The following is a 15,552-nucleotide window of genomic DNA, read 5'->3' as shown; positions in this document are numbered from 1 at the left end:
TATTAAAGTAATATATAGCCATGTATTTTTATAATTATATATTAAAAATATGTAACTAAGTATATAGTTACATATTAAAAGAATATATATAGCCATGTGTTATATATAGTTATATATTAAAATAATATACACTTAAATGCACAACATAATGGATAATTATAACATTCTTTAACTATGGTTATTTTAATCTGATAATTATTTAGACTAGGTGGCACCGTACATAGAATGTTGGACCTGTGGTCAAAAAGATGAGTTCCAATTTGGTCTCTTTAAAGTTTGCAAAAATGTTTAACAAATATTATCTCAGATCAGAAAACTGAGGCAAGTAGAACTTGAGTGACTTGTTTAGAGTCATACAACTAGTAAGAAAGAATATGAAGCAGAATTTGAGCTGAGATCTCCCTGATTCCAGTGCTATGTCCACTAGGCCAAATAGATGCCTCCATCTTAACAAATCTAACATAAACCAACTAAAATTCCCATGTATACAATAGAACAACAAAAAAGATTATGTCAAACTGTGAACCCCTTTATCTTTCATATCTTTTATTTTCTTGGTACTCCTTTCAAAAGGCACATTGAGAGTACCCTAGAAATTTAATAATGCAAATTATTATTACATGTTAGATCATTTCTTTGGGACTCTAGAAAATTGGGAACTCTTTTCTTTGGAAATTCTCATCAGATTTTATCTTTGTTCTTCCTTCAGGGGAAACCCCACAACCATATCCTAATGAAAAATGTTCTGTGATACTGGATTGCATAGGATTGACCTTCTTTGATTATACTGGAGTGTCTACACTTGTTCAGGTATTTAAGTAATTTATTTCAAATTTGAATGTTCTCCCAAGCATCCTTCTCTTTCTCCTAAATTAACGGGGATGTCTGTTCTGGATGGGTAAAATGGGTTTGTACTTCTTAGCCCTTTGCTTCAAAAGCATAAAAATGATGGCTTGGGCTAATTGTTTCTTCTTCCATATGCCATGGAAATATAATCTTCCTATGAAAAGAAGAGTAGTTAGAGGTCATCATTACCTTATGTATTTTATTCTGTAATGTTTGATTATATTAATGCATATCTTCCTTCCTGATAGGAATAGCAAGATAATGGTGCTTATATGCCCACATATATACAAATATATATACGTTTCTTTTGGAAAAGAGTCTGATTCTATGATTATGTAAATGTGGGAAATCTTGAACAGTAATTTTATACACTGATACAAATTGGCAACTCCCTAATATATAGTATTAGAGTATTATATTGAAGTCCTGAGAGTTTAAATGACTTGTATATGGTCATATGGCCAGCCTGTGTAGAGGAGGATTCGAATCCAAGGTTTGCTTTCTCACCACTATGCCATGTTTCCTCTCTTAGGTTTAGATGGCAGAGGAAAAAAATAAAGCATGTCTGGAGCATTTGGCCTGCTTCAGGGGGCCAATAATGTCATCCTTACCAATCAAGATCTCATGGTTGGAGGTCTGGAAGTAAAAAAGCTAAGTCCTCCAGTTTCCTTCTCTGCAAAATGAGGATAACATTAGTCATTCTACCTACTTAAAAGCCTGTTGTTTAAATGGAATTTTATATTCTGTTTAAAATACTTTAGAACTCTAAAGTCCTATACAAATGACAACTCTAGTTTAGCTGTGTGACTATAGGAAAATCAGTGAATATCTCTGGACCTCCATTTTCTCAACCTTATTTGTAAAATGAGATTAAATAATAATGGAACTAGCCACCTCACAAGTTATTTGTGAGTTGACTACTATTATTATTAGTAGTAACAACTACAATAGTAGGAAAGGAGGATTACTGTTTATAATAAATACATTATTTGAATTTCATACTCAATTTGATTTCATAAGCTTAAAGTCATCTGACTTTAAGTTCTGTGTAGGTCAAATATTCTTCCTGTTTGTGCTATTATTGTAATAAAATCTTAGACTCAGTGGATCTTGGGGGCCACCTATGGTAGAAACCTATTCTGAAAGTGTGAGCAACTAGCTGGCATAGTGGAGAGAGTGCCATGTCTAGAGACAATAAAACCTGATTCAAATTTGACTTCAGATACTTAATAGTTGTCTGACCCTGGGAGTTACACAACCTTCTTTGACTCAGTTTCCTTAGCTGAAAAAATAAGCTGGAGAAGGAAATCACAAACCACTGCAGTACCTTTGCCAAGAAATCCCCAAAGGAGTCATGAAGAGTCAGGCATCATTGTTATTATTTTTCATCCTTTGTTTTTGAAGAAGACCAATGACATCAGGAAGATGATGTTTTGACTTGCAAGTGAATTGGATTTAAGTGAAGCAGAGCTGTGCAAAGCCATAAGTCCCCATGCTGTCCTCCAAAGTTATCTGAGTCCAGTGGCAAAACATAGGTTAGGATGACTGACAATGATGCAGGATGCATTGGGAGACCTTGGCCTTTTCTAAGCTCAGTCTTTTTTAGGTCATAATTTGTGTCAGGCAATTCCCATTAAGTAGTTAAACTCAGCAGTGGTCCTTAAACTTTTTAAATAGGGGGCCAATTCACTGTCCCTCAAACTGTTCGAGGGCCAGACTATAATAAAAACAAAACTTCACACTCTGTCTCTGCCCCTCAGCCCATTTGCCATAACCTGGCAGATTGCATAAACGTCCTCAGCAGGGTGCATCTGGCTCGTGGGCTGTAGTTTGAGAACCCCTGAGTTAAAGGCTAAGTAAGATTTGAGATAAAAGATGATTTACTTTCCTTCACAAGATAATTAGCCAGGGAAGGGAAAAGCCTCAGCATTTCTGTCCAGAGCAGAAACAATTGCTATTTACACTCTGAGCTATCAAAACCCAAACAATGATCAAGTGAGGCTTGAAATGTGGTCTATTATAGGTCAGTTAGTGAGAGCTGGAATGATTTGGGTTTAAAGACATAGTCAAATAATCATTTGAATCAAAATCCTTTTTTCAGAATTATGTTTCAAGAGCTCATAAATAAAACTACATGAAACAAAAAAAGTTTTCTCAGTTTTACAAAATGAAAAAAAGGAAAGAAAAAAAAATCTATCCCTCAAACCCCAAGATACTTTGAGAAGTATAAGTGATCAAAATTTGTATTCCTTTGGACAGAGTACTGACATGTAAGAGTATGAGAACTGAACAAGAGCAACAATGTGATGACACTATAATAGAGAAATCCATAGATTTGGATGAAGTCTCAAGATCTGGTTTCCTATCCTGACTTTATTAGTTGTGTGATCTTGAGCAAGTCAATCATATAATATAGTTTCAAACCTCTCATTACTGTTTTGTCATTTCCCTACTTAAAAATCTTCAGTGACAATCTATTACTTTTAGAATAAAGTACAAAATCCTGACATTGAAAGCCTCCAATGACTTTTCCAGTTATATTCATATTACTCTTCAATCTAGTCAAACTGGCCTATGATTCATTCTCTGGATTTGATGTTCCATTTTCTACCACTATGCCTTTGCTGAGGTGTTTCCACAAATCTGGAAGATACTCTCTCCTCATCTATCCCTTAAGGAATGAATGAATTAATAAACATTTAGTGAGTGCCTATCCATACCTTATACTGCATCTGACGATATAAATACAAAATTAGAATCCACCCACAACGATTTTACCTTAAAAAGGGGGAAAGCAACATTTTCATAGCTTAGTAAAATATAGGGAAATGCAGCAAAAATAATATTTATGAACTTGAGACAAAGTGAAGGGATGGAAATGGGGAAAGATGAAAAATTGAGATAAGTGGGAATAACGTTTTGAAGGGAGCTAAGTGATTCAGGAGGAAGAACATTGCAGGATTGGGAGGTAAGCTGTCCAAAAATATCGTGACAGGAATTAGATGGTCATGGATAGGGAATAACTTGGCCATTTTGGCTAAAGAGAGTTAGTGATATATTATCAGCTTTGAAAGATTGTGTCTGGGCTTAGATCAAGAAAGGCTTTAAATGCCAAAGAGAATCATTTGTATCTTACCCAAAAAAGTAAAAAGGAAACTTCTGAAGAATTCTACTCTCCTTCCTAAAAGAGGAATAACATGTTCAGACCTAGAATCTCTTATTTAATCAAACTTATTTCAAAGAACAGCTCATATACAAAATCTTTTCTAATTATCCTACTGAGGAGTCTCTCCTTGATATTATTTTATTTATACTTTGCATTTACCTGTTGGTATAAAGATTTTTTTTTCCTTGCTTCCATCCAAGAACATGTGAACTTGAGGTTTGGGAATGTTTCATTTTTTGCCCTGTAACTTCTATGCTTAGTACTATGTTTTACCAAATAGAGGAGACTCAAGAGATATCATTAAAAGCAATAATAACACAACAATAACAATAGCTACCTAGTCTTTCACTGGGGCAGTGAGGTGGTATGCAGGAATCAGGGAGACTCCTTTTCATGAGTTCAAACCTGGTCTTAGACACTTACTAACTGTGTGATCCTGAGCAAGTCACTTAACCTTGTTTCCTTTAGTTTCCTCATCTGAAAAATCAGGTAAAGAAGGAACTGGGAGATTATTCCAGTATCTTTGCCAAGAAAACCCCCAATAGGGTCAGACACAACTGCAATATTTCAGTGGTAATAATTGTTTCATTGTTATGAGGGATTCTTTGTAAGGAAGCTTTCTCTACAGCAAAGATTAGCAATTATTTTGCGTCTTTAAAACTAGATATTCTTGGCTTCCAGGCCTGCTCTATCTTTAATTGAGGAACTTGGATGTTTCATCTGAACAAGAAAATATTTAAAGGGAACATGACAGCTATCTTCAAGTTGAAGGCCTTTCATGTGATTATTTTCTGTTGGGCTCCAGCAGGCAATGGGTAGAAACTGCAGAAACAATTTTAAGCTCAATATCAGAAAAAAGGACTTTCTAGACATTGAACTATCTAAAATTTCAGTGATGTTTCTTCTGAAGCAGACTGCACAGAAAGTTATTAATTAGAAATTGGCTTATAATTGCTCACATTTACGAAAAAGATAACTCCAGGTCATGGAAAAAAAAAGATACTAGATAATCTTTGAACTTCCTTCTCTCTTAGTATTGTGGGAAATTCAAATTATAAAGCTGCTTCCTAACATGACCTAGGACTATACTAGGAGTTGAAAAGTAGGCTTTGGAATTGCTAAGAAGCAGGAAGATTACCCTGCTTTTGCAGAACATAGAATATAGGATTTTTAAAAGAAGAATTCCATAAACAATTTGGAGTAACAGACATTTTCAAAATAGTGTAGCTGTCTTCAAGACTGTAAGCTTCACAAGAGCAAAAACTATTGTCTCTTCTGTATCTCCCAAAATATCTAGAATGGAGTTTTCAGGCATTGTAGAATAAATATTCACTAATAAAAATGGCCATATTTAGATAGACAAATATTATTCATAAATATATATTTCCTAAGTGTAATTGTTGAGGATGTATCTTTATGTGTGTTTACTGCTACAGTGATTTTATGTGAATACAGCAATACAATGAAATCTTAAAAACAACAATAAAAAAAACAATCCTTTGCATTAATGGGGAACTTCTGTATAGTTGATTGAGTCATTCATTCTCATGATCAAATTCATTTGTCAAGAGGGCAAAAACCACTTCAGTAAAGTGTGATTTGATCTATTTTCATCTTTATTCTCAGTCGAAACTAAAGAAAAGGCATTGACTCCATACTATTATAAACATTGATTTGCTCTATGATATCGCTCTAAGTGATTTATCTGCTTGTTTCCTTTGTAAGCATGGGATAATATAATTCTAAGTAAGGAAGATATTGAGTAATGACTCATAAAGAAAACATAAGTCCTTATGTTCCACAATTCTAGGCTTTGTCAAAAAGAGTGAACCAAATGAAAAGGGAAATTTTTTTCTTCTGAAGTCTCCACTTTTTAATTCATTCAACTGTTTCTTAAGTAATTTACAGGTTCAGAAACATTACTTCTCAAAGCTATTGACTGGGAAACAGGATGTGGCCTCTACTTAGTCATCTATGTGGAGTATCAGGGAGGTCACTGAGGTAGAGAGTATGTTTATCAAAAGCCAGAAACCAGCTATAACTCTGCTCTCATGCTTCATTGGATTTAATGAAAAACCAAACATCCAAACGTCAGCTTGAATTTATCTTTGTCACCTTATAAATCTAGAAGGTATTTATTCACACGTCCCAAGACTGAGTTTAGTTGATCTCTTTCTAATCAATATTTCTCCACATTAGTAAAAGATAGCTTAAAAATCTTTCTATTTCAGTGATCAACTTAGCTAGACTTTATATCAGCTTTGGTTGCATGGTGTCTGTTAAGTACTTAGGAAAAGATAAGAGAAGCAAGGAAAGAAGGAAGGAAGGAAGGAAGGAGATATTTAAATTTCATTCCAACACTTTTCATTGAATTAGGCTACCTTCTCTATAGCTCTTGAGATACTTAAAAGGTTTTCCACACATCTTATTTAATAATTGCAGTTACTCTGTGAAATGGGTAATGTAGCTGATATGCTTATATTACAGAGGAAATTAGTGAGCTTCAGGGACTTCTCCAGGATTCCATAATAATTGTCTGAATAAGTATTAAAACCCAAGGCTTTCTCATTTCAAGTTCAGAATTCTTTCTACCACCCTGTCTCTTCCTCAAAAGTATCCAAATCTGATTTCACTTTTGAGTAGGATTGAATCTATCAATCAGTAACCATTTATTCAATGCCTTATATGGAATACCTGAAGGAAACATAAATACATTCTTGCATCCAGGATAGAAATAGAAAAGTAAGGAAATCTCTTCTTTCAAGGAATTCACATTTTCAAATCCAATGGGAATTTCAGTACTGTTTTTTAACCTGCTTATACTTTTCCTTTTTCCATTTGTTCTCTTGTGATCATGTAATGAAACTCAGAAGTAAAAATGAGGTTCTTCTACTGAGTGCAAATATGTAAAACAATTAAAAGGGATCCAATCTAGCCACCCAGGTTGGTTTTCTAGGTTTTTCTTATAAACCTCAAGTTATTAAATAAATCAGATAAGATTAGTTGAATTTTAGATATTTGCCATTTAAATTACTTAGTTTTCTTCATGTATACTTCCTGAAGCTCAAATAAATCAGTCAAATTAGTAAAATTTAAAATCTCTGCAGCTTACATCATTTAGTTTTCTTTGTATTTCCTTGGTGCTTCCAGAAGAGATAGAGTAGGACAGAAATATTTAACTTGGATTGAAAATATAGGCAATCTCTTGATTTTATTAACAGAAAGTACTGTTTTCTGTTAAAAAGGAAAAACACTGAAGTAAGAAAAATATAGTTAGAGAAGTGATAAATGTCTTGTTTGATTAAAGCTAGTCCTTTTCTGCTTAAGTCTCTTTAGTAAAATAGATTACTGTATGAGTGGAATATACAATGCCTCCCTCTAGTGGTGTAATTTCATCAAAACATTTAGAATCATAAATTAGAGCTATGTAGTCCAGCTCTCTCATTCTCCCTTCTTTTACAAATGAAGAGGTCTGAGTTGTTGAGAAATTAAGTGACTTTCCCATAGTCACACTGATAGTAACTTTTCCAAACCATCTCCCTCCTCACTGAGCTGACTGACGTATTTTACTTTTATCCATATAGGCTTACATGGATTGCAAAAGCCAAAATATCGACTTATTATTAGCAAATTGCACAGGTAAGTAAGTAATCCTTGATAAATAAATTTACTGTTATACTAGAGGCATTTATCACATGGCATTTAATATTCATCCTCTGTTTCAGCTTCCTTGAAAAAAGCAGTGCAATATTGTGGACACCTAGAATCAGATAAACATATTTTCTTTGAATCAGTATCTGCTGCAATTGGTGCCATCCATTTAAATAAGGTGAGACTTAAAGGGAGTCTATTTAGGATATTTGTAGAATATGCTAAATAACCACATTTTGGGATTTGCTCACAGGTATTATTTGCATCTCAAAAACTAGTGAAGATATGTATTTCAGATACCTTTTTTTGAGTACAATCCCTCTCCTAGGTGTTTAGAGTCTAATGTTTAGTAATGGTTTTCCCAATCCATAAGACCTAATCATATTTACTATGTGCTTATAAGATACGAAATTACACACCTTTTGTTTAAATTGAATGCTTTTTCTTGGGTTGGCCAATATATGAATGCCAAACTCTAAATATAACTTTCATTCTCCTATTAGTTCATTTCTACCTCCAAACCCCGACACACAAACAAACACACAATGTGTGTGTGTGTGTGTGTGTGTGTGTGTGTGTGTGTGTGTGTATCAGCTATTATACACATGTTCTGTACGAACATGGCTATTTCTTGGGACTATACCTTTTAACATACCAGATGTTGCTAATCCCATCCACCCTGGCTTGAGGAATAATTGAGACCCTGGGTAACCTAGTACATTGTGATTTCATCTGAGTATACTGAGAAAGAGTCCTGGGGTTTCACCTTAGTTTGAATCCCACTCATGTATTTCTTGAATAACATTGATTTATCATTATTTAATCTCCCTGGTTCTCAGCTTCATCATCTGAAAAATGAAAGGTTTGTGTGATAATGCCTTCTAAAACCCCCTCTAGCTCCATTTGTACATGTGCTAGGAATCTGGCTCATCACAGATACTCTTTCATCTTTAGCTCCCCTTTCCCATTACCTGCAATACCATTCAGTTCCCTGGATACCTGCTCTTCTAGTCTCCACAGGAATAAGAGTGTGGACCTACTGAGAGAGAAATAAAATCTCTCATTTAATTTTCTTGGCAGAACTTATGTTTGGGTAGCTGTTTCCATTGTGATGCTGACTATAATTGTTCATTTCTATTTCTTTTGTTTCAGAATCTGAGCAAATTCAGTGACCACAGTGAAGTCTGAGCTTAATGTGTTATAGCTCATCTCTTCTCTTTGAGTAGCTCTCCAGGATCAACCAAGTCATGACATTTTTACATGATCTTTTGTTTTTGTTATTGAACTCCTGTGGGCAATACATTTTATATCAAATGTAATAAATAGATTCAGTAACTGAATGGCTACTGATCTGTATTTACCAAATAATTGTTTTTTATTTCTGTTCTCTTAATGTCAAGCAGGCCCATAGGGTTGATTGTCCTATAGTAAAATTTTCATAGAAAATTTATGTGTTTTTAAATACAGTATCTTGAAAGACTAAGCTAAAGTCTTGGCCTGTCATTATCATTTTGTATATTGTTTTAATTCTTTTTAATTAAAAGTTAATTTGCAAAATACAGGTATATATTTCTGCTGGAATAATACATTAGGAGTCTTTTCCTGTCCCCTAAAACTACAGAAAGCTCTCTTTATAGCCATATATGATCAGTTTCAAATAAGTGCCTCTTCCCCACTAACGGGGGGAAAAGGAATAAAACCATTTGATAGTAGCAAATATGTGAAATTAACTTTTCTTATATGTATAGTTAATCATGGGGGCAGCTAGGTAGTACAGTGGATAGAACAAGTGGGCTTAGAATCAGGAAGACACATCTTCATGAGTTCAGATCCAGCTTCAGATACTAACTAGCTGTGTGACCCTGGAGAAGTCACTTAATCCTGCTTGCCTCAGTTACCTCATCTGAAAAATGAACTAGAGAAGGAAGTGGCAAAGTACTCCAGCATCTTTCCCAAGAAAATCCCAAATGGGATCACGAAGAGTCAGACATAACTGAAACAACTCAATAACAACATAATTAACCAAAGCTTGTAAATATTGATGTAGAGCAGTGTTGGAAAGGGCCAGAAGACCTTAGGTCAGTTTTCAACTCTGCTGCTTCAAACCTGTGTGATCTTGAACAACTCATATAACCTCTTTGAGCCTCAATTTCCTCATCTGTAAAGTGAGGAGGTTGGGATAAATGGTGTCTGAAATTCCTTCTAGCTCTGTATCTATGATCCTATGATTGTATGAAGCACAAATGCTTCCTCCAACTGTGAAAGCCACTGAAAGTTAATGAAAGAAAAGAATGAAATTAGTCAAGGAAAAGTCCTCTCAGCTCTCCACCCTAATCCCATATATAGTACAATTTGGAAACTTTGAACTCTTTAGAAGTTTTTTGTAGCCATGTAAAGGTATATAAATTTATGGATTAAGTTTATGGCTTAGAGGACTTCCTTTTTATTGTGAGCATTAAAGAGATACCCAGGATCTTGAGTCTTGAAAGTTACAGTTGGAGTCATTTTATTGTATAATGATTTCTGATTTTATATAATTCTTTCAAGTTTGGAAAGTGTTATATATACTTTATCTCATTTGAGCCTTAAAGTTATCTTGAGGTATGGTATTGTTAGCCTTATGTAACAGATGAGGAAGCTGAGGCTCCCAAGAATGAAGTATCTTGACCATGATCACTTGGCTAGTAGGTGTCAGGAATAACATGTGGCAATCCCAGGTCTTCCTGATCCAAAATCCAGCTTTCTCTCATGAGGCCACGCTGCCTAGATTTAGCTTGATTAGTACCAAAGAATGTGGATATTCCACATCTATTTAGCACTGATAAGGCTTCTGGAAGCAAGAATATCCCCACCAGATGATATTTTGCGTTGGAAGGACCTTAAACATTACCATAATAGAGTTTGATAGATAAAGAAATTGAAATCCACAGAGCTAATGTGACTTTTTAAGAGATCATATAATTTGTTAGTTGTTTCCTCTTTTATTTCAAGGATATGCATAAGTTATACAAATACAAGAGTTTATGACAATAACCCTTTAGGGAACTTCTCTGTATCCCAAGGGCAGTTAACATCACAGTATTTGGTATTATATGCCTTGCAAATCTACAGACATGAAAGGATAATGGGCAAATAGCTATCCTAAGCTAAACTGAGCTACATAAATTATTCATATTTTCAATATATATTCACACATGTATATAGGGCCTTACATTTCTGTTTAGCATATTGGTTTATGTAAGAAGCGTATTCATTTAGAAAGGTAGCAGCTGTAGAAACAGTCAAAAGTGAAAGCTTTTGGAGACACAGCCTTTTAAAAAAGAACTTAGCATATTTCCAATAATTTTAATTAAGATAATTAAGGAGAAACTTGTAGATAAGAATAAAAAAGTGTATATTTAGACAAGAACATTGTAAAGTAAGCTTTGTAGCTTTCCCAAAAGTGAATTGAAGCTTCCACCATCTGATTCGAAAGAACTTAACTGCAAAATGATGAAATTCCCATTCAGATGGCATGATATTTTAGTCTTACCAAACTATATATTTCAGGAGAAGAAAATGATAGACATGAGCTTTTTACTCTGTTATCTAGGAAATAGTCCTGTGGATAATATAAGGAAGAAATGAAAACATAGATTAGTATTTATTTCCAGAAATGAAAAATTACTTTTCCTCAGTTGACCTAAACACTTTAATCTCTAGTTTGGTATGAAAAGGCCAAAGCCAGCTAAATGCTTATCTTTAAAAAAAACTCCATTGAAAGTTGTGAAGTTTTTGCAAATATAATTTGCTTATCTTTAGGGAAAAAGTTAAACTTTTCCTGTTAAATTGTTCAACATATTATGGATTAATTGTTCCAATTGATGGAATATGATAGAAATGAAGGATAGGACTACATGTGCTAGAATGGATTCATCAGTGAAAGATTCAGAAAGGTTACTGGACAGTCTCTTTAATTTGTAAAGTAATGTTTTCCAACATAGATGACTATACCCTCTTACAAATACATAATATAGATAGCATAATATGGATAATATGGATGTAATTATACATCCTGGAGCCCACTAATATCATCAGAGTTGGGATCTAGGTTGGCTTATTTTGTTTTCTTTATTAAATATGACCCAGTGTTGCCAAAGCAATTGTATGTTTGAGTGTCTTCCATTTTTGTGGAAGAAAGTAGAAAGTATTAAAAAAATTAAGCCAGTAATACATCCCATATTAATAATGTTTGAGGTGAAAGCAGCCAAAATGAATTAACATTTTAGTAAGTTTGGGATAGACATAATTTAATTGCGTTGACATAATTTAAACTTTAATTTTGTCCTAATTCTGTAATGGATGCAGATCCACCAAATTTTTCTTTGAAGATGATCTTACTTTTTTTTTTCTCCCTCTCTCATTCCCTCAATGACAAGCTACTTTCCTTTCAGATATTACAGGAAAACAAAATCAGAAAAAAAATTAAAACTGACCTGCAAGAGTATTAAGGACCTGATGTGGTGACACTTAAAAATTAAGCATAAAATATGCAATAAAGGGAAGACTGTTAACAATACATTTATGCAAATTAAATGTCTAATTTTCATCATTTGTCTTCTGTTTTAAAGGTTATTTGCCCCTTGATTACATGATACAGGCATAGTGAGGTTTGGCTTGAGCTACTTTGAAGTAATTTATTTGACAAATCTCCCATCTAAAAATATGCAGTGTAATAAGGAAAAAGATCTTCCTTGTTTAATGAAAACATTAATGTGTCAATAGCCTATACAGATAATGTTTGACATTTGCTGGTTACTCAAATAAATTAAGAAGTTGGTGAATATACATATGTTTGGGAAACATGCATTCTGTGTTCAGGTGGAATGATGATCTCATTCTATGTAGAATATGCTTTCTTGGCAATGAGTTATGGTTCCAGATTTCGAATAGGGAGTTAAGTGCTTTTGCAATCCAAAGAATTCTTAATTAAGACCATATAGTCTAATACTCTGCACTTTTTTTGGATTTTTTATAATACATTTAATTCTTTGTGTAATTCTTTGTACTAATGCAATATGTAACACCCAATTTACTTGGAAATAAATGAAATATGATAATCATCTTGGTTAAAACAAAGTGTCCATTATTTCTCAAAGTATTTATGCTCCTACAAAATGATCTGTTAATTTTTTTTTTCCAGATTTATCACAGAGCATTCTAGGTTTAAAATTCCTGAAGCATCCATTACTCATGAGATCTTGTACTTTAAAGAATTTTAGCTAGAACTATGAATTCCAATGCCCAAATCTATAAGTTGGTCAGTACATTTTCTGCTTAAGAAATATTTTTTTCTTCTCTTAAAAAAACCCAAAAGACTAAATTATTTTTATCAGAGGAGGGGTAGGAAGGGAGGTTAGCCTTCTCAATGTGATATCATCAATATACGGATTCCCAATATAAAAAATCTTTTTACCAGTGAAGCCACTTGGCAAATCAACCATAACTCGAGACTTTGTGAAGTGCCTGTCATCTATGGAGCCTAATTGTTAATTGACTTACTCATAGTGGATTCATATTAGTCTGTATGTGGCAGGAGAGGGATTTGAACAGCTTTTTTCCTGACTTCAAGGCTACCTTTATCTTTTATGCCATCCTAACTTATTAAAGATCATGAGATCATAGATTATGACCTGGATTGGACTTTGGAAGTCTTTGAGCTCACTTTGTCATTTATTATCTTCCTCACTTAATAGTGAAAAGAAGTTAATGGAGTCTTCCAAGATTACACGAAAAGGAAGCTTTTGGAATTAGATGTATATATCTCGAGGCAGCATAACCTGGAGGGAAGAATCCTATATATAGTCAGAAGACCAAGTCCTGTATTTTTATTTTTTATTTGCCTTGAGTTCATGGACTTGTTTCTCCATTGTTTTCTTGGGCCATGTACACTTTTCTTCAGTGTTTTGAAGGTTGCTTCCTTAAAGTTATAATCATTAATAATAATAATGGCAACTATTTAAATTAAAGACAAACTATTCAGGTTTGCATAGTGCTTTTTCAAATATTATATATTTGATATTCATAATAATCCTGAAAGATACATGCTATTATTCTCACTTTGACAGTTAAAGAAACTGAGACAATTATTAAGTGACTTGTTCAGCCATACACTTGAAGTTTTTCTGTATCCTAGGATAAATTCTTCCCCTTTCTTCTCTCACTCCTTGTCCTAGTTAGTTTTCTCCTGCTTCAATTCCAATTCCTCACCTTTTCTTGCTTTGCTTGTCTTATGGCTAATGATACATAAAAAGGCTACTTTACTGACCTGCAATGGGATTTGAGTCATAGGATCATAGATTTAAATTTAGAAGATATTGTCTAGGTCAGCTAGTCCAAATCCCTTCATTTTACAGTTGAATAAATAAAGGCAAAGAGGGGTTGTGATTTGTTCAGCTCCTCTGGCTCAAAGCCAGTATTTTTTCCTCTGCTTTACTCTTTCCCCCATTCCAATATGGAAAATACTGCATGACCCAATTGAAGTGGGTAGAATTATTAACCCATTTAATTTCTATGAAAATCCCATTACTTAAAGATAGAAGGGGAAATGTGAAATTTTATTCATTTATGCCAGGAACATCTGCCTGTTTACTAGAACCCTGCTGAGGACTAGCGTGGTGAGTCCCTCTTTTAAAAATACAGAAATAGATGTTGAGTGATGGGAAATGGCCTCTGTTCCCTGAAATAATCACTTTCAAAGTCATCATTACATGACAATCCTCACTAGGTTTCTATTGATTCAGTCTCAGAAAGACCAAAATGGCCAAACCCATCCCTGTTTTGTTTTAGTTTTTGTCTCATCTCCTCTCTCTAAAGAATAAAATCTGCTTTGTAGCAATAAATATAGGAAGCTATTAGCATTTTCACATTTGGAGGATAAAGAGTTTTTATGGCCATATTTAAAAATAAGAGAATTGATCTATCCAGAAAGAGTTTTCAGTTGTCTAAATGTACTATCTTCAAAGGCGCAAAATGTTGTTATACTACAATAAAGAAGAAATACATAGTTATTCTAATTTTATTTCCATATTATCGTAGAAGAGTTATTTTCCCTTGAAGTTAATAGGTGAAATTTTCTGCTCTCCTGAAGCCAGCCCACTGAGGTGAGGGGTCTTCTCTATTTATAATAAATACAAGTTAATAGAATGTGGATATTTTCAGACTAGGTCAAATCTCCCAAATCATCAGTAATACATATTCCAACCCTTCCTCCACCACTATTTTCATTGTTCCCTCTCTGATTTTATCTCTACTTTACAAAACTTGACAGCATTTTCCAGATTTCCTTTCCACTACAGATATCATTACCTAGTGGTTATATACCAGTGGATAATATCATCATTGGTTAAGCCAGAGCTTTTTAAACTTTTTCCTCTTTTTCCTTTTTTGCCCAAGGAATCTTTTGTGATCCCAGATATATAGATATGTAAAAATAGGCATGAAAATCAAATATTTACCAATTATAATTTTAATTTATTATCCTAATACCATGATACCCATATTCAGTTATAAGACCCCATAAGGGGTCACAAACTAAAGGTTAAGAATACCGGCTATTTCTGACAGAGGAATGATTTGGAAAGGATCTTGACCACTGATATTCTGCCTAGATTTATTCTTTATTGTTTAGCATACTTCAGTTCCTTCATAACCTGCCTGCCTCTTCCAGTTATTCTGAATCCCTTGCTTTCTATGCAAGCATAGGATTTCCAAACTGGCAGATCTTTCAGCCTCATCCTATCAACCCTTCTTGTCCATTATTTCATGTAAAATCTATTCACAACTTTCATTGTATCTTTTAGTATGATTATAACATATTAACAAACTTGCTTTGACCTTAAATCTTTTCC

At 33.8% G+C, this 15,552-nt stretch overlaps 1 protein-coding gene across 3 annotated transcripts in view; it reads left to right on the top strand.

Moving 5' to 3' along the window:
* SLC26A7 (solute carrier family 26 member 7) overlaps positions 1 to 12,781 on the top strand; it is a 273,392-nt gene extending 260,611 nt beyond the window's left edge. For all 3 annotated transcript variants that reach the window (XM_074269726.1, XM_074269721.1, XM_074269713.1), the window contains 4 exons: positions 710 to 810; positions 7,597 to 7,651; positions 7,738 to 7,841; positions 8,816 to 12,781. In XM_074269726.1, the coding sequence (XP_074125827.1) occupies positions 710 to 810; positions 7,597 to 7,651; positions 7,738 to 7,841; positions 8,816 to 8,851 (296 nt within the window). In that variant the 3' untranslated portion in view covers positions 8,852 to 12,781. The remainder of the gene's footprint in view (positions 1 to 709; positions 811 to 7,596; positions 7,652 to 7,737; positions 7,842 to 8,815) is intronic.
* The last annotated feature ends 2,771 nt before the right edge of the window (positions 12,782 to 15,552 follow it).

Source organism: Sminthopsis crassicaudata, chromosome 1 (genome assembly GCF_048593235.1).
Source record: "Sminthopsis crassicaudata isolate SCR6 chromosome 1, ASM4859323v1, whole genome shotgun sequence".
NCBI classification, from domain to species: Eukaryota; Metazoa; Chordata; class Mammalia; order Dasyuromorphia; family Dasyuridae; genus Sminthopsis; species Sminthopsis crassicaudata.
Note: the sequence above shows the minus strand (reverse complement) of the source record. Positions and strands in the feature narration are given on the sequence as shown.